Source organism: Cardiocondyla obscurior, linkage group LG01, assembly GCF_019399895.1.
Source record: "Cardiocondyla obscurior isolate alpha-2009 linkage group LG01, Cobs3.1, whole genome shotgun sequence".
Lineage (NCBI taxonomy): Eukaryota > Metazoa > Arthropoda > Insecta > Hymenoptera > Formicidae > Cardiocondyla > Cardiocondyla obscurior.
In genome coordinates this window covers 3,787,845-3,814,249 of record NC_091864.1, presented here as the reverse complement: position 1 = coordinate 3,814,249, position 26,405 = coordinate 3,787,845, and the positions used below count along the sequence as shown (strand labels likewise).

The 26,405-nt window shown below is 36.2% G+C and overlaps 4 protein-coding genes across 7 annotated transcripts; 2 read left to right on the top strand and 2 right to left on the bottom strand.

Annotated features, from left to right (window-relative positions):
* Nucleotides 1-49: 49 nt before the first annotated feature.
* LOC139112257 (alpha-tocopherol transfer protein-like) lies at nucleotides 50-21,711 on the bottom strand. 2 transcript variants are annotated; one of them, XM_070673300.1, is made up of 6 exons: nucleotides 20,569-21,711; nucleotides 1,937-2,075; nucleotides 1,624-1,783; nucleotides 1,439-1,544; nucleotides 972-1,335; nucleotides 50-858 (listed from the first exon to the last, which is right to left on the bottom strand). In XM_070673300.1, the coding sequence occupies exons 2-6, from the start codon at nucleotides 2,073-2,075 to the stop codon at nucleotides 707-709; spliced, it is 921 nt and encodes a 306-aa protein (XP_070529401.1). In that variant the 5' UTR covers nucleotides 20,569-21,711; the 3' UTR covers nucleotides 50-706. The 2 variants fall into 2 exon arrangements, with proteins under 2 accessions (XP_070529401.1, XP_070529320.1); XM_070673219.1 differs by lacking the exon at nucleotides 20,569-21,711 and adding an exon at nucleotides 3,534-4,010.
* Orco (odorant receptor co-receptor) lies at nucleotides 6,351-14,308 on the top strand. Its single transcript, XM_070672812.1, has 9 exons — nucleotides 6,351-7,570; nucleotides 7,864-7,998; nucleotides 8,181-8,564; nucleotides 8,886-9,140; nucleotides 9,346-9,605; nucleotides 11,972-12,071; nucleotides 12,224-12,328; nucleotides 12,527-12,682; nucleotides 12,842-14,308. The coding sequence occupies exons 2-9, from the start codon at nucleotides 7,864-7,866 to the stop codon at nucleotides 12,890-12,892; spliced, it is 1,446 nt and encodes a 481-aa protein (XP_070528913.1). The 5' UTR covers nucleotides 6,351-7,570; the 3' UTR covers nucleotides 12,893-14,308.
* Nucleotides 14,454-23,517, top strand: LOC139112375 (ras-like protein family member 10B). 2 transcript variants are annotated; one of them, XM_070673478.1, is made up of 5 exons: nucleotides 14,454-18,827; nucleotides 19,102-19,262; nucleotides 19,899-20,135; nucleotides 21,816-22,019; nucleotides 22,227-23,517. In XM_070673478.1, exons 1-5 carry the CDS (start codon nucleotides 18,761-18,763, stop codon nucleotides 22,350-22,352), a joined length of 795 nt encoding a protein of 264 aa, XP_070529579.1. In that variant the 5' UTR covers nucleotides 14,454-18,760; the 3' UTR covers nucleotides 22,353-23,517. The 2 variants fall into 2 exon arrangements, with proteins under 2 accessions (XP_070529579.1, XP_070529494.1); XM_070673393.1 differs by having other exon boundaries at nucleotides 14,454-17,400; nucleotides 19,102-20,135.
* A 1-nt stretch (nucleotide 23,518) lies between these two features.
* Rpl29 (ribosomal protein L29) lies at nucleotides 23,519-26,405 on the bottom strand. Of its 2 annotated transcripts, XM_070673656.1 has the most exons (5): nucleotides 26,266-26,405; nucleotides 24,336-24,378; nucleotides 24,049-24,108; nucleotides 23,897-23,961; nucleotides 23,519-23,683 (listed from the first exon to the last, which is right to left on the bottom strand). In XM_070673656.1, exons 3-5 carry the CDS (start codon nucleotides 24,083-24,085, stop codon nucleotides 23,561-23,563), a joined length of 225 nt encoding a protein of 74 aa, XP_070529757.1. In that variant the 5' UTR covers nucleotides 24,086-24,108; nucleotides 24,336-24,378; nucleotides 26,266-26,405; the 3' UTR covers nucleotides 23,519-23,560. The 2 variants fall into 2 exon arrangements, with proteins under 2 accessions (XP_070529757.1, XP_070529683.1); XM_070673582.1 differs by lacking the exon at nucleotides 26,266-26,405 and having other exon boundaries at nucleotides 24,336-24,455.

Genomic DNA, 26,405 nt, shown 5'->3' with positions numbered 1-26,405 from the left:
CGAAATGGACAGCGATTTAAATAAAAATATTAACAGCTACCTATTATCGTATTTTTTAAATTGCATTTACTTACAATGAAACGATATTTCTTAGTACATACTAATGCGATTTCCATTATTACGCATATTATGACGTACATATGTATTTTATACTTGATACACATTATGATACACGATTTTTACATAAAACATTGACCCTTGTGAAATGTCAAGTTGAGTAATAAAGTTTCCAAGTTTAATTATTGTTTAATTTGAGAAGGTAGAATCTTGATAATTTTGTACTATTAATATTATTACATATATAGTAGTAATTATCATTTTACTGTATAAAATTACTTCTGAAATGTATAAAATAAAATTAATCACAATGAATTACGTAACATATATCCCAAAAAGATGACAGAAATAAATAACCCGTTGTTTTAAAAATATAATACAAAATGAAAAATACTATTTATATTGAGCCATTTATAACGAGCTCCATTTTTCTGGCAAGCTTTTTAGCAAGATTATATTATTTTTTTTTAATATGTTCCACGATAAATTTGGTCACGTTATTTTCGAGAATGCTTCGTTCGAGCTGCATTCGTCGAAATTTTCATCGGACGAAGTTTATGATCAACGTTGAAATTTATGCGCCAGGTTATTAACCCAGTTAACGATCGCCGTTGGCGGCGACATACTTCTGGGACACATTAAACACGATTTAATCGATCGTCAGCTGCCGGAAGGATCCATCGAGACCAAACAGATCGTCTTGCGTCTTTGGTTTACCTGGTCGCAAAGCCTCGTTAGTCTTCATAGCTTCCTGCTCTGCAAACCATGGTCCGTATTCCTCCAACTTTTTCATCCACATGTCTAAAAGATAAAAAAGAAATTAATATTGATTAGAGAAACTGTCGTAACATTTTGAAACTATTTAATTTGCAACGTTATCTATTTGTCGTGAAAATTATAACAAAATGTCATGCCGTGTATATTCTGGATAGGTCCAGCGTCGCCGCCGTATTCGGCTGGCAATATCTCACGGGGTACGTAATCGTAGAGCGTTTTGATGTCGCTGTGCATAAAGATGCGATTGCGTATCTTCTCTTTTAAAAACGGCTTGACGAAGTTAAGAATCGTGTCAACGAGCGGACTGATATTTATCACGTGCACTTCCTTCAGCTTCACAGGATACGCCTCCATTGCGCAGACCAAAAACTTCTTCACCACTGCTGGGGTAAATTTAGCGAAATGAGTCGGCGTCGCGACGGAAGCGTCGAGGATGTAAACGTCACCGGCTACGCCGTGTTCTTCCTCCTTCAGACGAACGTCGCCGATCATGAATACTATCTTTAACAAATAATTTTATTGTACCAAAAATTACCTTTATTTAAAAGCACGGAATAAAATTAAGTCGAGTTTAAATTACGAGTAATGTACATTTAATTTATACCTTCATAGTTTCCGGTATGTTGGGAGTCGGACAATCCTTGTCGATTCCTCGCATAATGATTACTCGACATCCTTTCTTCGTCAAGCCCGGCAAAGGAGGTAAATGTCTGCGGGAAAAAGATCAAGAGTTAACGTTCGCGTAATGGAAATCTTGGAATAAAAATCCAAATCTTAAACTATCCTTACACGAGCTTTGTTATTTCCTGTAGCGCCGGCCTCGTGATATCGCGGTTGGAGAAAAATTCGGGAACCACCGCGCGCATCGTAAAGTACATGTCCAGCTTCCGTTTGCATTTCTCTAAAGAAAATTTGCATCCGCGCAGAAACGTCATTATTCTTTGATCATCTGAAAAAAGTTTAAATTATATTATATTACACTGATGGCAACAAATGTTTTTTCCATATTTTTATACGCGGGTGCTATCTATCTTTTTGTAAATATATGTATATGTATAACATGTATAACATGTATAATATTAAAAAAAAGAAACGTATGTACCGTTGAATTTAGGCAAATGGGGCTGCTTTGCGAGCCATTCTTTAATAATTTCGAGATCCTTATCGCGCGTTGCTGGATTTTCGTTCAACTCTATTTGTATCTGCTTGGACATTTCTTCCGTAGGTTGTATCAGCAACATCTGTAAAGGTCCCGATTAAAAAATTAATTAATAGGAATATATTTCTTTTCTTTTTATTGGAAAGCGTAAAAGTAAATTATTTGTAAAATAAATAGAACACCGTCCTGGCCGTGTATAATGTTTATATGACTTCTTTTCGGTTGCACGTGTACGCGTGTAATATGCACAACAGGGATTGCACAACCGGTTAAGATACCCATCGTTTTTCTGTCAGGAATTAATGCTGACCAAAGCGGCTTGCTCAATATGAACTTTCTCTAACTCGTCGCGGCTTCGTATGAAGAAGTGGAGAACGTTTCTTAATCTTTACCTCCACTCGTTACGGGAATGGGAAAAGTATTGTTTGGAAATTCTTTTTTTTTTTCCTTTTTTTTTCTAATTCATTTAGTTGTGAAAAATTTTACAAGATCATATCATTGTAATTTAGATAAGGATTTACATAAGAAGACTGTGAGATATAATCTCCTTGCGATTAAAAGTAATTATGTAGAGCTCGAAAATAAATTGAAAAAAAATTCAAAGCTGAAAAAATGGTCGAGTAAAAAATAACAAATTATATCATCGTCAATACCTGCTTCTGATATTTTTTTTTTTTTTTTTTAATTAGAAGCACCCTCGATCGTTGTTATCGCGATTATCTTCTTGTTAAGCGCGGGAAAAGTGACGAGCGCAACTACTGTCGACAAGTACTTAAAAGAGTAACGAGAACAATATTCGTAATATTATATCGCTATGCATTAAGAACACGATTTAAATACAATAAGAAGGAAACTTTGAAATTTACTTGATAAAAATGTCAATTTATTAAAAAATAGAAAAGTAAAGAAATAAAAAGAAAAGTCTTTGACTTTCAATTAGAACGAAAAATTTAATTCAACAGCAAAAATTAAAGTTACGTCTTTTTATCGTACACTTTCCAAGTCTATCATCTTCTTACAAGAAAAAAAAAAAAAAAATTAGATAATGTCCTTGACAAAAATTGAAATTGGTTGACAGATATAGGTGATATAGGTGAATGAAACCATTAAACTAAATATGAAAAGCGCTTACTTTCTATTACAGCAGCGGAGTTTTTTAATTTAAAAATTAAATTTAAGATTTATATATTTAAGTAATGGCATATTTTTAATTAAAAAAATTAAATTATACATAATTTGGTATACCTAAACCTGTTTCAACCATTATAAAAATGTCGTGGTACATGGCTAACTTGATAAATATTCAAATATTTTAATGGTTACCTAATATCCATCTATCTATCTATCTATCTATCAAAAATAAAATTAACGTATGTAAACTATGTCTCTGGGAAAAAAATTTAAAAACAAATAAAAAAAAAAAATTAAGAAATAAAATTAGTCACGTTATAAAAAGTGGTTGACCTAAGCGTTTCGCAAGAAATTCTTCAGGATAAATGATTTTCATATGTGACACGTTTTAAAGGAGATTCGAACTTACTTTGACTGATGTTCGGCACGTTTCGCAGGCACACAGGCAAACACTCGACGTGCAAACGATCGCGGCAACGATGACTTTCAGATTGTTGCAGAAAGAGAAATGAGCGAAGTGGCAAACTCGAGAGACGGTAAATGAACAACGGAGTGGGAATTACCTCGTGTATGGACCGGTTCTCCTTTATATCGGAGGGATGCCCCACTCTTACTTTGCTTTCGGATATAGTACATAGAAGAAAAATGTCTGACTAATCGACAATTTTTGGCAGAAATTTCATTGACTTGTGAAAGGCAATCGAATAAGATTATTTCAATTACTTTTAGAATGTACTAATAATAAGTTGTATAGAAACGAAGGCATTTAATAAAGAAAGGTAAAAGATGCACCATGAGCGTCAAATGTTAATAAAATTAAAATAATTGCAGTTACGCCTGATGTGAAAATAAAGCTAGTTTTGATAAACTTGGATAAATATTAACCCTGTTAAACAAATTTGAAAATTCAGACATTATTGCTGTCTGATTTTTAAGATTTCTTTGGTTATAGTTTGTCTGAATTTTTTGACATTTTTTACAATGTATGTAAAACATTTACCGCAAAGAGTTTAATTCTACCTTGATAAAAAAAAAAGAAAAAATTATTGCTAACTATCTTCCAATTGTGTTATAAAACATTTCTTTTAATAGCAGATAATAATCAAGTTCACTATCTTTTTTATCGTATATTAATAGTGCATAATCAATTTATATATACGTTGAATACTTTACTCAGAGTTGTCGATACTTTTTACGTAAGCAGCCTTAAGACGCTAGAAAAAACTTACTCAAGACGCTAAAACGTTAATTAAACCAACACAAAAGCGGCTTTTTAATATGCATAAATCGTAACATTTTTTTTTTTTTCTCGACTAACGACGAGTCGATGATAATAAATACGCGTATTAGTGGAATTTTATTTGTGTGCTTAATAATATATTTCGACGAAGAGCAGAGAATTAATATCGTTAGTAAAAAAAAAAAAAAAAAAAAAAAAAAAAGTAGAAGGGAATAAAATAATTTCAACCTTCGTTGCTTCTTGAGCAATTGATCTAACGTTCCTAACGTGTTTAGAAACTTTATTCAACAGGTAAAATAAAGTTAAGCTTTTATTAAAATTAAATATTTTAATATATTGTAGGTACTTTTAACGAAAAATCAAAATGACTTTCGCTGCTCTAGAAATGCCCTATTCTTTAGCACTCTCCTGTGGGTTTACTTATGCATTTTACGCAATTACAATAAATTAGCAATCGCTTACCGAGAGAAACTGAGATAACTAACTTTAATATAATTCCATGATTTTAGAAACTCATGAAATTGTAACGCTTATATAACGCGAAAATCCTCGGCCGGTGAGCGCGCCTGGCAACTCGCTTTGGTGCGCAATGCATCATCTTTCCTGCTCTGATAAGCAACAAAAATACGAAACTTTCTTCTCGGAATCAATCCACCTATATATCAAATACGCAAAACATTTTTTATAATTTTTAATATAGATTCGCACAGCTTTTCAACGCTGCGCGTTCGTGTAGATCAAAGCAAGTGCATTTAATTACGGAAATTCAACTTATTGTTAAACTTGCATTTACCATCGCTAACGTAGCTTTGGTTTTTTCTCGGAAAAATAACCTAGGGCTGTATCGTAACGATAATTGCTAACGCATATAGAATCGCAAGTTTTCCCGCGAATAATTAGTAATGCAAGAGTTTATTATCGACATAACAAAGATTAACTCGCGGCGTAATTTTCGCACGCCGACAAAGACAAAGATAACGGTGATAATGACGCGTTCGCGCTCGATTCTTTACTTCCGAGTGTAGCTATAGAATCGCGGGCTGACTAATCGCGGCCCGAACCGCGCTCTGTGCCCTCGTCTTACTTTCTTTCGCGGATACGTTGTTGCACACCGAGGCACCGATTACGCGAGCGGCGACCGTCATAACCGAAGGAATTTGCGAATGTATGAAATTACCGGTTGCAATCGCGCGCGATTTTGTAATTGTGGCTGGATCCGAGCGAGACGTGTTTACGCACACGGTAAATATACTTGCCCCCGCAAAAATGCACCAACAGGCCAATCCTTGAATTGAATAAAATTAATAGATTACAGTCTATCACAACTTCCTTTGGGTTAAATTTCTACTATAGCGTCACTTGATTAATACAGAGTTTATACTTTTATCAGAGAAAATTAAATGGTTTTACCGACAATCAGAATTTCGCATGTATCAATGTAATTTATTCGTCAAGATATACTTGTGATAATTATCATTATCTGTTGTGACTTTTTGTCAAACACGTTAATTGTCAAATATCGTCTCTTATAATGGAAGGCTTAAAAGAAAGATATCAAATGATTAATTTTTATTTTCTCGCGTCTATAAGAAATAAATGGAAAAAGAAAAAAAAAAAAATATATATATATATATAAAATGTTGTATAGAGATTAAGTATGAAATTAATTATTAATCATGTTTTAAGACACAATTGCAGCCTTGACGAGGATCGACACCGACTACTGTAACAAGGCCAAAAAATGGTATCGTCTTCTCTTTGTCAGAATTTATATTCTGCAATATCAGCATCAATAAGACTACCATATTATTAATTGCTGTTTTTTTTTTTTTTTTTTTTTTAATTTAATATACAATTGCATTGCCTCAACTTACTTTTTAAAATACGTACTGATTATTTCGTCATCTTTTACTGACGAGCTTGAATAGAAAACAGTCTTCGCGCGTTAATTAAGCAACGGGTTAAAATATCTGTTATATGACAAATAAAAAAAAGAGAATAGCTTTGAATGTTGACCCAATTTTGACTTAATTTAAGTCACGTACGTGGATATCATTAGCCGACTATCGTACCGATCGCAGGAAGGATTATCGCCCTAAATAATAAAGGATCGTTACTATGTATGCGATCCATGCTCGCAACGTTACGTTGCGGCCCCTGTTTTAAGTCGATACGTGACATATTTAACCGTTGAAACTTACATAGGTCACTCTCGACGGTAAAACTTGGTTGGCGATCCGATTTATACTATTTGTTTTACGTCATTCGTTTCGTATGCGCCGGTATTATAGTTTACGTACAAATCATTTATTTTCATCGATCCTGTTCTACGTACGTGATGATAGTATGCTGACTTATTCGCAGGAGTTTAGAGTACATTTTTTTATTTATTATAAATTCCGTGTACCTACGAAAAGGGATCAGCCGCGATATTCTCCACGAGAGAAAATAGATAAATTCCATAGACTTTCTAAAAGATGCTACCGTTTTCTCAGCTATTAATTCTTAAAATCGACGGAAGATGCGTAATAAGAGTTGCCGCTGCTTATATGTAAAGAAATTTTAAATAAAATTCTAAAAATTGCTATTCCACGGACCAAACCAAGCGGAAGCTTCGCTTCTGTTGCTTGCTAACCCTTGCTCTAGGCATCTTGGGACTTTAGATTATTTTCTTCGTTGAGAAACTTTCTTTACGTTGAAAACTGCGCGAAGCACGGCGGTGGAGTACTGAATTATTAAGAGGATTATAGACCCCCCCTCTCCCCCTCCTATGACTCGGGGAAAATGTAAGAAACGACATGGCGTCGTGCACAGCGACGAAGCGATCTGCGCCTGGTTACAAGGCCCCGATTGGTCCACGTTGGGTACCTACCCCACTGGAAGGGATTTCTTAGTGGCGCAAGGTAGTGGTGGCGGTATGACCTGACCATAACCAGGGGTTGGAACAAGAAGGCAGAAGTAAGAGGGTACCTGCGCCTCGGCTAAAAAGAGTCGGGACAGTTTACAACGAGTTGCAAAACGAGCCGCAAAACAACGACTGATGGCAGGCCGGCTAGTTAGTTTGCTTTTCTTCGTTCTTCTGATATATTTGGCACGATTGCTCCAACGTAATCGCGAGGCGCTAAAAGCCGCGTCATAAATCGGCCGAGTTTTTAAAGTTCTTCACTCTTGGACGTCAGTGATTTTAAACAGTTTAAGTGACCAAGGTAGGACTCTGCTCTTACTCCAAAACAGGTGCTTTCCGAGTAAAAAAAAAAAAAAAAAAAAAAAAAATTTAATTTGTAAATATAATAAAAGGAAGCACATAAATATGTGCTTCGTTTATATAAATTATATATAACTTTACAAGGCGGATTGTATGGAGTATAGTGCGTGAATTATAATAACCACGAGTTGTAAAGCTTTTTACGAATTTTAATGGCAATTCCGCACCGCAATAGAGTGTTTAATAATTGAGTTGATAAATTGACGATTGGTTCGTATCGCTATTTGCCCGCAGATGATGAAGATGAAGCAACAGGGCCTCGTGGCCGATCTCATGCCCAACATAAGGGTCATGAAGATGTTTGGGCACTTTGTATTCAACTATTACGACGACAGTTCGTCCAAATATCTGCATAAAGTGTTTTGCTGCGTAAGTAATTACGAATTTCTGCATGTAGAGAAAAAATTCATATCATCTTTAACGAATCTATCAGTCGAATCAAAGATATTTTTTAGCTTATAAATTTAACAATTATCATAAATGTCCGAGTTTTTGTGGAGATCCTTTAGATTGCACAGGCACGCGGCAAAAGCTATCTTATATCATTTCAGGTGAATTTATTTCTCCTGCTGTTGCAATTTGGCCTGTGTGCGGTGAACCTGATTATCGAGAGCGCCGACGTTGACGATCTCACGGCGAACACGATCACCCTCCTCTTCTTCACGCACAGCATCGTCAAGATTGTTTATTTCGCCGTCAGGAGCAAGTACTTTTACAGAACGTGGGCGATATGGAACAATCCGAATTCTCATCCACTCTTCGCCGAGAGCAATGCCAGATACCACGCAATTGCTCTGAAGAAGATGAGGCTACTGCTTTTCTTGGTCGGTGCCACCACGGTACTCGCCGCGGTAGCTTGGACTATTCTCACTTTCTTCGAGCATCCAATTAGAAAACTCGTGGATCCAGTTACAAACGAAACGACAATTATCGAGGTAACAATTCGGACGTATAAAACTCATTTTCGCTCATCGTCTAAAATATTAATTAAAATTAAATCTACTTTTAAATATATCACTTTTTCTCTTTAAGCTACTTAATATATTGATACAGTTATAATTTAAATTACAATAGAAGTAAAAAATTAATGTAACGCAAGTATTTTTACATATTTCTCTTCTTAAATTTGCATTTTTTAATTTATGACGTATGTAGATATCGATCGCCGTGCACTTTACGTTGCGGAATTACGTCCCCGGTTTTTACTTTTCATCCGTATACAAAAAAGAAATTTTGATTTTTCTCATAATGCACAGTTGCCGCAATTGTTGGTCCGTTCGTTTTATCCATTCGACGCCGGGAAAGGAGTGACGCACGTTCTGATACTTATATATCAATTCTACTGGGTGCTATTTATGCTCATTAACGCAAATTCGTTGGACGTTCTTTTCTGCTCGTGGCTGTTGTTTGCTTGCGAACAATTGCAGCATTTGAAACAGATCATGAAACCTTTAATGGAGTTGAGCGCAACTTTAGACACAGTGGTTCCTAACAGCAGTGAGCTCTTTAAGGTCAGTCGAACTTTAACTTAAACTTTTGCATATACATACGTATGTGCCGTATTCAATTTTTTAATTTTTATTCTAAACGTAATGTATTATTTCGCATTATTTTCTTCTGCTTCTTTATCCTTTAAATTAAACTCTTACGAGATAAAAATTTATTTTTATCTAATTTTAAATGTCAACTGATAGAAATATTTTCTGCACCGTGCAGGCTGGGAGCGCGGATCATCTTCGCGAACAGCAATCGGAGAATAATCAGCCGCCCCCACCACCGCCTCAAAACGACAATATGCTGGATCTCGATCTTCGTAACATATACAGCAATCGACAAGACTTTACGGCGACTTTTCGGCCGACTGCCGGCATGACTTTTAACGGTGGCGTAGGACCAAACGGATTAACAAAGAAGCAAGAGATGCTCGTTAGGAGCGCTATCAAATACTGGGTAGAGAGACACAAGCATATCGTCAGGTAAGTCGATTTCATTATATCGACGTAGCTTGCGCAAATTTTATCGAATCGCGATGCCAGTCGGAGTAGCTTCTTGTTGCCCGATGCAAAAAGATAAAACCCCAAGACCGTGAGATAAAAAATTTATCGTTTCAATACTATGAGAGATGCAAATCCGCCCCCACCGTGCTCTACTTATTCCATTCAAGACGTATACTTAATTCATACAAGTCCCACGCGGCAAGCAAACGACGGACGGATCATTTCTTTGAAAGTTATCCGCATCTTGTGTGATCTAGTAACCTAGAATAATAACACACCTACGGTGTGTAAAGTATTTAGTATATAGTCGGCATCATATTGACATTTTTAGAAAGACGCGCTAACTACTCCCTTAATTATTATAAAGGCGCACCTGACGAACTTGTAGTTAAACATTACGTTCGTAAATATTTTAGAGTGCGCGCAAATACATTTTAATTAAATACTATTCCTATTCCTCCCAACAAACATATATCGATTATTTAATATTTATATAATACTAAAACAAACATAATTTTATATCGGATTAACATTAATCTGACACTATGACTGATACAAAAGCGCGTTTCTACATTATGAATAAATTTTAACAAGTATATGACGCAATATACATATATGTATATATTTGTGTTAATAATTTTGTATCGTTTGTTAATACGATGGTAAGCGCGAATATCATCAGCAATCAATGCTGCATTACACGTTCAAGTATATACTTACAAGTCCCACGAGTATTAAACTTTGCCAAAGATTAATTAAAATCTGCGTAGCAAAAATGCACTGAAATTAATCGTTGAAAGATTGCTATGTAAGTTGGAAATTGACTAAAACAACTCTGTCATTAATTGAAAAAAAAATTAATATTATCTGACGTTATTTTGACAAGTTTTTGAAGCTAAAAAAATTAATAGAAAAATTCTAATTTTATTGTTCATTCCTACCTAGATGACTAACATGATTCTGCTATAAAATGTTTGTAACGTGTATCGTATTTTAGAATTTCAATACGCGGAATACGATCAGCGGCAGCGAAATCGATTGCTTCCTCGAGAAAAGACAATTTTTTTTTTTTTTTTTCGCGAGCACAGTGCGAACGGATATCGTGTTCCTGTAGGTTCGCGGGGGGTGCCGAAGCCACTCGTCGACTAGCACGGGATGCGCGTGTTCCCACGGTGGTCAAGTATTTATTCTAAGAAAGCGCGATATTGACCGCAACGGGGGTCGTGTGTTGTGCAGACTACACGATTCGAGGGAGGACGGGTGTTCGCTTCAACAATTCACGTGCACGTAACGTGAGCACACGTGGTTCACCCGCCACCCAAGTGATGACAGATTTTCGACCACCCCGCGTGCCCCGAAGACACATATTTCCGACTCGTGTTATTAAGTAGTTCGTTCATGCGCCGACAACCGATTTTACTAATCAATTAATCAAGAAGGTTCCATTGTACAATAATTTTTTTTAACGTTATTATTATATTATCAAGTATTATCATTATTATTATTATTATTTTTTTTTTTTTTAACAAGTATTAAAATTTAGAATCTATTTTCGAGTAATTTCAACATAATATGACGCTATTATAAAAAAATAAGCTCGTAGTTTTCTTTTTCTGGAATCCTTCTCTTTACTTTAATTTAAAATTTTTTCATCAATCGTCAAAAAATTACGATTAGTCTAAAAGATCTGGCAATTGATTAAAAAATCATTATAATAATCACTACTTTGAAACGATACAAGTTCGTATTATCACCTACGTGATATTGAAAATAAAAGATATTGACCGCAACTGGAGGTCATGTCCTACGCGTAAGTAGTCTAAGCGGATAAAGTATTTCCACATAGTAAACTCTATATCGCGTTAGACATTCGATAGAGGATTGCAAAAATTTCAGGATTTTTCTATACAGCCTTATTTCGAAATAACGTTTAATATTCTCATGCATCTTAAAAATCTAATATTTTCTAACAGGAACAACTGACGTGACAGCTGTATAGAGACTTTTTGCATTTTCCGCAAGGCGTTTCAATGTATCGATCATTCATTTACTGGCAACAATGTTAACTCGACGACTTGTCGAAGAAATATAAGATATACGCGGTAAAACGAAGGTGGAATATTCGTCTGCCGTTATTCAACTTACTTCGAATCACTTAGTTTAGTATGAAAATCAAGGGTGACGTACCTATGGACGAAAGAACGTATTACGAAATACATATATTTTTCATGGTCCCTTGTAAACGGCACGTTTAATATGCGACGTAAGTCACTGGTAGACAGTCGCGTTCGGGTCGTCTCTTTAGCGATCGACGGTATTAATAATAACCCTCTCTCTTCATATAGATTGGTCACCGCGGTTGGAGATGCGTACGGTTTTGCGCTTTTACTCCACATGCTGACGACAACCATCACTTTGACGCTGCTCGCCTATCAAGCGACGAAGGTAAGTGAGTTGCCGGGCTCCAAGGTTCCAAGTGAAATAACCTATCGATCGCATAAATTAATAAAGCAAGTAATGCGAAGTCGATGGATTAACTCGAACATTATTTAAGAATTAAGAATTCATACTAATATGTTCGAGTTTTAATGCTACAGGTGAACGGTATAAACGTATATGCGGCCTCCACGATTGGCTACGTGCTCTACACGTTCGGTCAAGTCTTTTTGTTTTGCATATTCGGAAATCGACTGATCGAAGAGGTGAGGATATATATATATATATATATATATATATATATATATAAAGTTTGCGGAAAACTCGTAAATTTACGAAACTTTAGCTTGAAATAATTTTTCTTATCAATTGTAAAAAAAAATCAAAATAAAATCTAAAAGACTGCGTTTCTTAATATAATTTTCGGCAATTTATTATAACGAAAGTTCTATCTCGCTTTTCAGAGCACGTCAGTGATGGAAGCGGCTTATTCTTGTCATTGGTACGATGGGTCGGAAGAAGCTAAAACATTTGTGCAGATCGTGTGTCAACAGTGTCAGAAAGCTATGTCAATATCGGGAGCGAAATTTTTCACAGTGTCCTTGGATCTTTTCGCTTCGGTAAGATTAACTTTATCTCGATGTACATCCGCAGAGTTTCGACTTGTCGCGTTTTATTACGATTGTAACGAAATAAAGAGGGTTTCATTCAATAACTTAATAATTATAAAATAATACCTATAATTAACACTTTTTTTTTTTTTTTCAAAACGTCCGTAGGTTCTGGGAGCCGTGGTGACTTACTTTATGGTATTGGTGCAACTGAGATGAATTCTAGGCTCTGTGCATTCCAGATGCGAATGCAGTCTGTCGCGTTGCACACGACTGTGCAAGATTATATTTTTTAACGTGTTTACAAGGGACCAAACGGAGCATTTGTATCGTAAAAATCCTCGCGCAGAGAATCCCACGTCTTTATGGACGCGTAACAAAATATTGGTCATCACGAGATTGAAAAATCACGAGATATTACATCGTCCAGAATTGAATTTAAGTGATAAAAATGATGGAAATTATTTTTACTATTACTTGAGAAATCGATCAGTGATAAGACATAAATATATCGTTTTTCTCTTCATTATTATCTTAAGTAACAATCAGTCGGTGAAATTAGTACTTTCGTTAATGTAAATTTTAGTGGGCAACTTTCCGTATGATTTTTCTCTTCACGTTTATTATGCATATAGCCGACAGTAAAGGATAACGGCAATACAAAACACTTATCGCGATTCATTTCTATGCACATTAATTATATAAGTTGTAACGCTTAACGGGGAAAATTACGCTAATGTCATTCGAGGGGGGTATTACGACGAGGGGGCTATTACCAATTATCGATAATGAGCATAAATTAACGGGTAAAGCTTATCGTCTTTATTTAAAGCTGTCCAAGAAAATTGTCACGTGGCTAAATTTTTGGACGTCCTATATATTTTTAAAATTGTATATGACGAAGGATATAAACGACGTATGTACATTAACCAAGTATTTTATCACAAAGGGCGTGTTTGGGGAGCGTACGTATCTTTATTCCATCTTCGTCATTTCTTAGACGTACGATAATCATAACTGCGTTAACGCCGATCAACGTTAATAACGTTTCCCCAAATACGCCCGAAGCATGTAAATATAAGACGTAATATATATTTGTATAACAATTGTTTTTCAGTGAAACAGTATCGCCGAATTGTAACGTTGAATTTGGTAAAGCAGGCACGCTTTGTTCTTTTGCACGATAGTTTTTACAACGTTGTCACGAATGCTTTTCACGTAAACTTTTTATTAATTACGTTAAATTGCGTGACGGTATCGCCATTTAAATGTTATTTAATTTTATCGCGCTATTATTAATCCCAACGAGTAGGTATTAAGTTTATTTTATAAATCCTACAACGTTCAAGTATAATACCTTTTCTCCCTTTCTACTTTTTCTATTTCTTTTTTTGGCCTCTGTCACTTATTAATGATAACATTTTGTTTTACACTACATGGAAAATGTATTTGTAACACGTAATACAATTTATTTATCTATTTATTGTCACCTAGCTTTGCAATGAGAAATCTTTACTTCTTATAAAACGTTAAATTTTATTAATCTGCAAATAGCATTCAATAGAGTAATTTATAAATCTATGATAAATAAAGGAATGTTGCGTTTGAATAAAAAAAAAAAAAAAAAAAAAAAAATGTTAACCCATTGCTTTATCGAAAGTGAAGCGATGATGCAATTGAAATACGTCAATTATATGGTACATACGATACATATTGTATGATGCAATCGAATCGTATTTGGATTTAATAAGTATAGCGAATAAGAGAGATATACATACGATATTTTCTTCTGTATACGTAACCGTGAAATATGGACAAACGTATACCTCTAATGTACCTCGTTTTTTTTATATTTCGTAACATCTCTCGGTGTCTTTAGTAAGATAATATTTCGTCACTTAAAAGATGTCTAAGAGGAGAATATTTGCACCGTGCATGACTGCTTATTTTGACCGTTATTATATAAATATAAATCTCTTATCGAGGCAGATATCGTATTACGAAATAGCGCGAAATATTTTTAATTTTGCGTTAAACTGTAAAAGTGTAAAAGATTATAACAAGTATTTAAGTAAAGCGTGCAAGGGTCTTTAGCGATATCCGCTCGATATAGGTACTTTTACATTAATATAATATAATTAACGTATGTGTAAATTATTATGATGAAATTTTAATTAATGAGATCACGGTATTGTCAAATAGTTTTTTTTTCTCTATGTAAAACTGTACTATATTTATATTTAATAAAATCTTGATTTAAACGTTCATATAAATTCCAGCATGTTGCAAAAGGGTTTGAAATTTTTCGCGTTTAATTCCGTCAAAAATCTAGCGAACTGCCGCATTCTCGTAAAATAATTATTCCGCCAAAAAATTATTCTTTACATACAAAATTACAATATAAATTCCGAATCATATGGAAAATAAAATGCGTCAAAGCACGCGCATTATACAGTGTAGCCGTTAATAAAAATAAAAGTTGCCTTGCTTTACGAAATGTAATTAATTAGCACGAGCCGAGTTTCTCCCTTACTTGATTCATTTGCTGTTTTCGAAGAATACACGATTCTTTTAACGTGTAGGAAATAGCAATTTTCTATTAAATGTAATTTACGAGTGAATCGCGCAAGTAATATGTACGAGTGCTAGTTGGCACAAATAATCTTGTATAGAGATGAAAAAGAATGATGCCTCGTCGTTTTTACTTATTCAAAGGAGTATACTTGTAAAATTCAAGATAATATTTGTTTGCGCTCTATCTTTCAATTTCCTGCTCATTCCCCGACTAATAAATAATTTAATATAAAATATATCTAGATAAATATATCTCTGACGTACGAAATAAATCGAGATGCGTCTAGTCGTGCGCTTCTTCTCATGGTATTCCCAGAGTTAATAATAAATAAAATATTGACGTGAGGCAAGGATATTATATTATATTATATTATACCGTACCTATATCGCGCGTACAGGTTGCTTGACGTGTAGGTATTGTTACTCGGTTTAACAGGTGTAATAGATGAGGGGCCTGTGCTAAACTATTTTAAATCATCCGTACCTAGACGTAATGAACACGTCATTAAGAGCTCGTAAAAACAAGCGTTTAATAAGTCAAGTGAGAAATTGGCGCGGCAGGTTCGCACGCAGGCGCAAATCGCGAGCATCTCTGTGCATTTCTAGGGGTAGTTTCGATCGTCCGGGGGATGAACTATGCCGTGCTGCCGCCCGAGACGCCTCTACCTCGTGCGTTGCTCCCGTGCGATGCTGCGTGAAACGAGAATACTCGCGTTACCGTCGTTTCGTGACAGTGACACGCCTGCGAAGCGCGTGGTGTCGGTCCGTCACGATTACATAATTGTCAATCGAGTGTCGGTCCTCGGTGACCGAGAAAAAAATCCCCGCGGTCTAAGCAGGATTCTGTGATTGCGTCTCGTTGTCGCAGATAATGCAATGACTGTGCTCGAGGCGAGAGCCCCCGTTGGCCACCTCGTCGAAATTGAGTGGTTTCGAAACCGAGCCTGCGAAACTTTATTGACGGATATCTACGGTGACTGTAGTTCCCACCCTGTGAACTCATTTCTCCTCGGAGCAATAAATGCAAAGCAATATTGGCGCGCTAGCCGCAGTCTGACACGTCACGACTGTCGGTCGTCTCCACTCGACCCCCCTGTTTGTCTCGTTATCGCGGCGTAAACTCGACTAAATATCAAAAGAAAGTGACTATGTCCCACGATGCTGTTTGCTCTCCGAAACGCATGCGTTTGAATCCGCGATTTGATGCACCAAATGGATTGGATCTAGGCAACCTAGGCGTGCGCAACTTGAACAAATCCGAAAGGAAAAAATTGATCGAAATCGAATCGCGAAATGCGGAAATGATCCATTGTTAGTCAGCAACCAAGTATAATTTAGAATAATTGTTAACAATCAAAATCGCCGGACGAGATCAAATCTCGATCTTCGACACGTTAAAACGATCGCTATGCCTATTCGCAGCGAGGCGAATCAATATTACGATAATAAATTTTTATCTAATCTCAAGTATCAGTGAAAATGCAGCTTGTCAAGCTGCAGCTTATGCCAGTTTCAATCGCCCCCCAACCTGGTGATACATAAAAAATAGCTCAGGGTGATACATTGCAGAATACATGGCGTGTACGTGAGGTACAACGCGTTATATAATATACTATACGCCTGTCTATAAAGTAACAGGCTACAACAGACGTCTCCAGGGAAACTAAAAATTAAGATGAAAACTGCTCCGTGTTTAGTCGGGCGAAACAACAAGAACCTCCTGATCGACAATGAGACGCTTTTACTTACATTTTTACCAACGAGACTGAACAACCCTGGCTCTTAAATTCTAAAATCTAGAATAAAAGGAGATCATTTTTATCAAAAATAGCAATTCGCATTACGATTTAAGCAGGACGCGTACGTAGAGGCAGACGTTGTGCGGCAGATAAAGAAAGAATCAAAGTACAATATTGCCATGCGCATGGTGCGCGCGAGCCGAAGCGTCAGCCAAAGAAATATAATTAATTGAAACATTAATTCGTATTAATTAATTTTAATCAGAAGGCACAAGCGATGAAAGCGCATTGGAGTTAACGAGATTCTGCTGAGGTGTAGGTTGTGAGAAATTTTTTGCGAGTCATCGATAACCATAGGTACAAAAACTGTGAGCGGCTGGAGGAGGCGAAGCCTCCCGCCGCACAAGCATTATCGTAAGTATAACCAATTTTTGCGAAATTTTTCTTTTTTCTTTTTTCTTTTTTTAATATCCTGCAACTCATCATTTACTTTAACGCCCTTACATTTTTCGTTTTTATTTATCATTTACATTCTTACAATACTTTTTTACATCATACCCGAGTGGAAATTTATCGTCGTCTAGTAGTCATTGTCCAGTTCCAGCGCGGATCGTGTTTCTAAATAGATATCTAAACTTTTATTCGCCGCGGACTTGTTTACTGTTTTGTAGCTGACCATACGCAACTCTCGCTCGACTGCCGAATTCGCCGAGCAAAAACTTGTTCTTGCCGTCCGCTGCCCGCGCGTCCTCCACCTTGCGAGCTTGGATTCTCGGAACGCGAAGAAGACTGCCGGCCAGATGTCAACACACGCACGTACTCCCCACCCCTACCGCGGTGGACGGCAGGAACCGGTTAGCCCGGTGAATTCGGTAGTCGAGCGTTGCGTAATGTCAACACACGACAACACAACAGTAGACTAGTACGCGACAAAAAACATTTAGATATCTAGCTTTTGTATGTTACAATTTCTAGGCTCAGCACTCAACAGCCACGAGATGAACTACGAATTGACTATCTAATTATTAAATAACGGTGGGAATCAATTACCACTCGGGTAGTTATTTATTACTACGTTATGTTAAAAATTTCTTGTAATTATATAAATACTTTGAATATTACGTCAACATTATTATATATATATTAATTATATGATAACTTTCCGAAAGTTTAGTTTAAACCAACGCGTCTCTCACAAACAAAAGCATCGATTACTTGATTATGCACGTATATTAACATGGGCTAAAATTAATTAAAAACTTGGATAAAGGCTTGCCATCTATGTACAATTAAGGTCTCGATGACATTTAAAAACGGCGAGGTAACAATAATAGCCAGATACCTTTTTTAAACTATAACGTGATAATTTGTAAACCCTTGACCTGGTTTAAAATAATGTAAGTCGCCTTATAAATTCTATAATGTAGTACGTTGATTGAATTAATTAAGTCTCAAAAAGTTATGTTATTTAAGTTGTATTCCGTTTGATGCAATTTAATAATTAAATTCATAAGAGCTGTAATAATTAAAAAAAAAAAAAAAAAAAAAAAACCTACGTTATTTTAATAAATCAAAGTTACATTCATATATACGATATTACATACACGTATATGTATACATATATATGGTCGTTGATCTTCGATGAGAAGAGACAGTGCTCTGCAGCTTCTCGTCAGTCGATGGGCGAACTTCGACCCCGTAAGTCGTCTGAACGCGGCAATATCAAATATAACGCGATAATTCGCCGCGAGTGCTATAATTACAATTAAATTTAATGGATCATATGAAAGAAAATGAGTTTCCACCGAGCTCGATTTTACACGCGAATAAACGGCTTTTGGGTAAACGAAATTCGCTTGTCGTATACACGTGATGCCCCGATAAGTTGAACCGTACAGATGTGCATATAACATTTTATTTTATTTTTTTTATGTAAATCCAATCTTTGTAGACGCGTTTTACAATATACGTACATGTCTTGCTATGAGAACGTTTCATCTTCTGAATTAATGTAATAATTATTTAATTATGATTTTAAATTGATTTCTGATTGATCCCACCGCATTATTTATTCGCTTATTATTTGCGTGTACAATCCTGTCATTTTTATCACAGAGCTGGACCTCGACTATTTGGAGAGAAGAGGCGGAAATACAATAACTTACGAAGGCGCCGAGGGAAGCTCGAAAGAAGAAGACAGCCCCGCGGACACGTTAGATCGCGTTAAGGTCATCTTTTTGGGTGCACCCGGCGTGGGAAAAACGAGTATAATTCGAGTAAGATTTGATAAATATGATTGTATCTTTCAACGAGATTGTCAGATGTCGTTTTCATATACTTTTTGCGTGAAACTGCTCTTTGTTCTACAAATATCTCACTTAATACTTGGAATATTAAATTGCGCAGCTGAATATTATTGTAGACAAGTTCTAAAGATTTAATTATCTTAAAAGACATTTAAATTAAAATAATTTATGAGATTTTTATAAATCTGACTGTTATACGGAGGCACAGCGGTAACTCGTAAATATCCTGCGCGAAAAATATAATTATATACGTGCGAGTGGTATTGTACAATCGACGAGAATCTTTCCTACAACAATCGAAAAGGAAACGAATCGCGAAAACGAGTTGCTCGGACGCTTCGTTCATTTCCTATTATAGTTTCCGCTTATCGATGGCGACGATTATCGGCTCTCTGAGGAAATTAAAAGGCACGGTGACTATCCTAAGGAAGCTGGAGGGTCACTTTTAGATATTTCTTTCGATCGGCCAAATTCAAACTGCTCGAATTCGCTTTCGTAAACGAGTTTTCGATTTGCCTACCTCTGTAATTCTATATGGAATTTTTGTCGGTAATTCGTTTGTACAAGTTTATGGCTTTCGTTTCGCGATTTTTACTTTTGTCTCAGCAATTCGTGTGGAGCGAGTTCTCCGAGGAATACAAATCGACCGAGAGACGAGAGACATTTTATCCGAGCGTGGTGCTGGCCGATCGATTGTACGAATTGAAGATCACCGATCTGCCTACCATCCCGTATTTCCCGGTTAGCTCGCACTTGGAATGGACGGACTTCCGTTATTACGGACTGCGAAGCGCGACAGCCTACGTTCTCGTGTTTGATCTCAGCAATCAGGACACATTTCAGGTACTTGCTATTCTAGATTCAATGTTGAAAGATAATAAATTGCGAGCGGGCGACTTGCCCTTCGAGACCGAAACTTCTACCTCGAAGAAACGACAGGCAAGCAAGGTTTGCGCGGCTAGTCTCTTCCGTCAAGTTTTTTCCCGTAAGTTTTTTTTTTTTTTTTTTTCTTTCTCCCGAAGAGCCGTCACGACTTTTGACTTCGAGTCACATCAAAGTTAATGGCATAAAAGTTTGATTATCTGAATGTTTGTCTAACAAAAGACGGTCTCCCGAGTACAAAACGTAACTCAAGTTAGCTGACGTGAAATCGATTTTACTAATAAGTTAAAATGAAAGGCGCACGGTGTTAACGGTTGATAAGATTGTGCGAGATAAAATGTTACAATAAGTAATTAATGACTGTAGAGTGAGATCTATCTTTTTCAGCACTCACCTTGTTTAGAAGTATCCTAGCTTTCTGTTTGGTTAGAGCAGGTTATTTGCCGTCCATCCTTCCTTCCTTCCTTCCTCCCGTGGCAGTATATCCTGGATTATCCAAACATGTTGTGGCACTTTAAATCACTTGACCCTGCTCTGCTTTTTTTTTATAATCACGATCACTGTCACCGACACTATCACTCGAGAGACGAACGACCGAAAGAATGACGGAGGATTATCGCGGCGATTTTTTACGATTTAAATTAAGAAGCGCGACGAACGATCAGCTGTTGCACGAATTTGTACTCTCGATATTCGTGGCGATGCTTACTTCCGACGTGTCCTCAACTCCAGTCGTTCTCGACTTGGAAACAAAAAATTGGCCACGATGTAAAGTAAGGTCCAAGAGTCACACGGTCACATCTTCGTCGGTAGAATAAACGACGTCGCGAATCTGCCCCAGCGACGAATAAAACGGGTACCCGCGCACTTCATCTTCCTCAAGTTCCTTAAAAATCCTTTGCTCGAAACGGGACGAGAGCCTCGACCGCGACGAAGAAGACGCGCGAGGTGAGGATTTCACGCTTTGACAATCGCGATCGCCGGAACTCGCTGAATGCCGCTGCAGTAGATGGCGAGTGAAGCAGGTTGGTAATACCGGACGCGCAGCGCAATTCAGATCGGACGCTCCGCGCGCTGCACCTGCTACGTAACCTTGTCGTTCCGAAGCACTTTTCCGAGGCACGAAATAAAGCTCAAAACGATGAGTGGTATGACAAAGGAGTACATAAAATGATCGCTCGCACCCGATTTGACCAAGTCGACGCTTCTTTGTACGCGATACTTTCCTATCCGCGACCGAAAATACGCGTAATTGCGGAGCGATTACCGACACGTCCTCACGCCCGAAGCTCCGCAATTAGACTAAAAAAGATGGCCGTTAGAGATTTTGGGCCTTGGAGGAAGCGAGACAACCGCGTAAAAAGAGTGAGACAGCAATAGGTCCGATCGGTAATAGAACGCTGTCCTTTTCTCGCGCGGAGTCCTCGGCGGAAGCACCAAATTAATGTTTTTTATACATACGGCGAGTTTGAGGCGTTTTCTTCCGACATGAGAAATAAAGCCGAAACGATTCCGAGATCTACCGTCACTTTCGAGCTCCCAGATCGTCACTGTTATAAAACTCTTGTTCGAGCCAGCTTGAAACATTATTTAATAATCCGAATATTTTTCTTTTATTCTATCTTTGACTGATGTGTTCAGTACATTAGGACGTTACGAGAGCAAATCTACGAGGCCCGCGATATGAGAGGTGTACCCCTTCTGGTAGTTGGGAACAAGCAGGATGAATTATCGCAGGCCGTTGCTTCCGGGACCAAGTACAGAGACATCGTGAATCTCGTCCGGAAGCATTGGAGATGCGGTTACGTCGAGTGCAGTGCCAGATTTAACTGTCGCGTGGTACAGGTGCGCGTTATACATTATTTATCAATCCACCCGCCGCCAATCTGCATCTCATTCGTATTAAAATTAACTTAAACTCCTTTAGAATTTTTATGCACGCTTCAATTACCGTTCACATTTAGCGATGCACCTGCTTTTTAATAGAAAACCAAAAAAGATCGATTAAAAGGATTGGCAAATTTATTTCCTTTTTTTTTTTATGATTCACAGGTGTTTCGAGAACTAATGAAGAGCATACAAGCCACGGAAGGTAGACCAAACTCGCCGTCACCAGCGTCTACGCAACCGCTACGATCCCATCCTCACGACACCAGCGAGAGATGCATTCTTCTTTGACATTAAGACTAAGTTGCTTCCCTATTACGAGGCAATCGATTATATAATGCATCGTGTGTCGTATCGCACTTATCTGCGACAATGAAACCGGAGCAATGAGAAGTCACTCGAGCACGTCACCCGAAAGAACCAAGAGCATCAGACGTCATATAAGAATGATTTTTCCAAGCTGCAAATAGGAACGTCCGCAATCATGCGATCTGGTAGACGAACACTTCTGAAATAAACGACAATAATAATCGAGATTTACGTACATACGTCAACGGTAAATTTGCTGCGACATGCAAACTAATCGCCACTTGAATCGTACGGCATGTATGTACATACACTTAAAAGCGGATATTGCGTACATCGTAATTTGACGAGGGTCTTGTTTGCTAAAATTTCGACAAGGACCTTCCAGGAGAAAGGACTCGTCTTTTCCGATAGTATTCACATTTTTCTATTCACGTTAATTGCACGTTTGCTCTTGTATAGACCGTTGATTATGATATTAACCCGTAACACCCTAGAGCGATTAAAATTATAATTTTCTATACATTTTCAATTTCACGCGGCAAAAATTACGATTTTTCAATGAATTTATGATCTCTCTAAACGGAATTACGAGTAGGTAATTAACACACGTGTTTAGAATGCTCAGAAAAAGTAGAATAAAAGTTAGGAAAACCTGCGACGAGCTAACAAAGTAAGATAGCGAGATGCAGCGCGGAACTCCTCTAAGCTCAACCCTATCCCGCGTTCGGCCTAATTATATTCACGCTGTAGGTAGCCACTTGGCGAAGACGAAGCAATAGTACACACACACCCCCGCACACGCACACATATTTTACTAATACTGTTAAATCGTTTGTCGGTTATTGATCTAACGTTTAAGAGCAGCCAGTCGATCGTGAGAAACGCGTAATCGTTAATATATCGAGATGTATACACATATAAATTGTACCGCCATGTATCGTGTGTTAACGTTGTTACCGTTTGTATGTATTCTAAGACGGATGCTATATGCACGTGATTTCTACCTTGCGTCTCTCTTGAGATAAATTCATTCCCTGAACTCATTTTCAACACATCAGCAATACAGAGGGAGAGAGAGAGAGAGGCAGAGAGCGTCAAGCTACAAATTACAAAACTATAGACGAGAATAAAACTGACTTCGACACAACTGTATTTTTGTTATTTATTTGATAAAGTCATAAGCACGGAATTTACTTTTCTTGCTTTTTAACCTCACGTTGGGCCTTTCGCTGTTCTGCCCTCTTCAGCTGGGCCTTTGGTTTAAGGTTATGTTTCTTAGCAAAACGTTGATTCCTTAAAAACTTGAGGTCCATCTGAAAAGCACAGGCAGTTGTATATAACATGTTATAACATAAATGTCTCAAAGATCTTTTATTCATTTTAAACGTCAAAAATTGAATGTGTTATTTATTATAAGTAATGTTTTATCTTGTATAGTAATGTATGTAACATTTCTCGCGTTAAAGAACCTAGAAAGTAAAATACTGAAATGATTAAGAATGCAATAAAATGTTAACAAAGCTTACCCCAAGCGTGCTTTCATGCCTGTATCTCTTAGGCTTTTTAATACCATTTCGATGGGCTTTTCTATCTGGAAAAAAAAAAAACGAAAAGTTAACAATTTAGCAACATATTATAGCTAGACTTTTTGATACAAACTTACAGTAAAGTTACTTACTCTGGTTGTGATTCGTATGATTCTTAGACTTGGCCATCTTTCAGGTTTATCTAATCGCTTCTGTAATAATAATTAATTATTTTAAAACACTGCTCAACATATTAGTAATTGAGGTTAGGCAAATTGTGAAGGAAAATTGCCCCTGAAAGCTTGCGTAATAGTATTGAAAAAATATGATTACTTCGTGATATAATAGGAAAAAAAAAATTGCAATTTACGTATCTTGATTTTAGCAAATCGAGTAAACTTTGCAGGGGTAAAAATAATAAAATTTCAAAGAAACTTACACAACCTTACGGAAACGGAAGCGGGAAGAAACGTGGTTGGAGTCTGTAACATGGAGATAATAAATGGTGGCGGCACGTAGCGGATTTTATCAAAGCTAAATAATAATTCGCTACGGGTCGCCACCGACAAATCGAGGTTACGTTGCAAATCGACTGAAAAAATAAAATAATAAGAATATATAAAATCAGACATATTTTACATTAATCATCTCTGGATCTCTCAGCCATCTATATAGACGCATTATTGAATTATCGTTTTTAATTGTAACTAAAGATTTAATATCACTACTTAATTGCTGTTACTGGTAATTAAAAAATAGTGACACATGAACACTTTAATATTTATGTAATAATTCGATATATTGCCATTGCTTTACTATGACTATAATAATGTGCTACAAACACGCACGAACAAGTTCTTGCGTGTTTACAGGTATGTGTGTGTAACTGATGTTATATATTGATATTTAATTTTGTCTATATTTACAATAAGCGTAATCAACAGAATATCAATTGGTGTTTTATAATTAAAAAAAAGAAAAAAAAAGAAAAAAGTAGATAGATACGTACACACGGAGGAACACTCATACATATGTGTTAATATTAATAATATTAATCGTTTAAATATCACATATTTTACATTTATATTTCCGTGCATTAAAATTGAAAAAAAAAAAAAAACCGCGCGTTACGTTATTATATTGTACCGCAATCGGAAACTCTTAAACGGATAATTTACATAACATCTACGTAGCGATTTTGTATACTTTTAAATACGTTACGTTATTATTGAAATTAATCGGAGAAATTCGCTCATTATTTAGTTACTTGTGTTGTTAGGAATCACGAATGTATTGTGAAATCGTTAATTTGGATTGATGGATCGTTGCTGTACTCCGCTAGTAGATTAATATACACCTAACGTACCACATTATATTATACTACTTTTCTTACAGCGTAATTGTTTTATTTTATAATGATATAAAAGCTGATATTACTGTCACTTGGGCAGTGTTAGTTTCTTATAAGAAAACGATATCGGTTATATGATATCTATATTAATATCTTACGTATTATTTTTTGTACAGGGTTTCCTTGTATTAATTACATATGTTTCAATAACGAGTTCTCTGTTATACATATTTAAGTCGTTGAATTTTTTTTCTTTGTATTCTCATACAAAATGATTGATACTATAATAAATTCGAAGATAAAGAAAATTATAATAATATTATTAACAATTAATTTTTAAAATAAAAAATTATAAAGCTCAAAAATAGCCAAGTTAAAAATTTTGATCGTTTACAAGTAGGAAAATAACCATTGATAAAAATATTTTCATAAATGTTTTTATCGTTAATGCTAATTTATATCTATTGCAAAGTATCTACAATCAGCAAATATTTTTTTATAATTAAATAAAATATTTGTTAATTAAAATTGCTGTTTCTCACAACGGTACATTCTTCGATTTATTATAATACAGTGCTATTCGTAGAAATATTCATTTATGATATTCGAACACCTTAACAACCTCGATATATTGTCTATTATATTAATATGGCTTGATAGAATAGTTCTAGATTCTAGAATACTATTCCGATATGTTCGAGCTAACGTCAATAAGGTAACTAACGCGATAGAAACATTAATCGTTATTGCATCGGATTGTTACGAGTTAGACTTATTTATACGCTTTTTTTTTGCACGTGTGCACGTTTATTTTATATAATATATACGTACGCACACACATGCCTGGGTGCACGCGTTTCTATACGTACATACGTACACATGTATACGTATCTTCTGTATGTATGTACGTACGTATGTATGCGCATTACATTTTCATAAGGAAGTAACGTATTTTTTAATAATAATGAAAATTTGGTTAACGTACGTAAAAGAATATACGTCATGTATTGTCACTTACGTTCTTAATTAATATCTCTCACGATAATAGTGTTCCACTGGCCGTATAGAGCACCTATAAGTACTCTGAAGCCATCAATCAACATCATCATCATCTCACGATAATAATCGACTCGAAATTTCATTATATCACTCGATTAA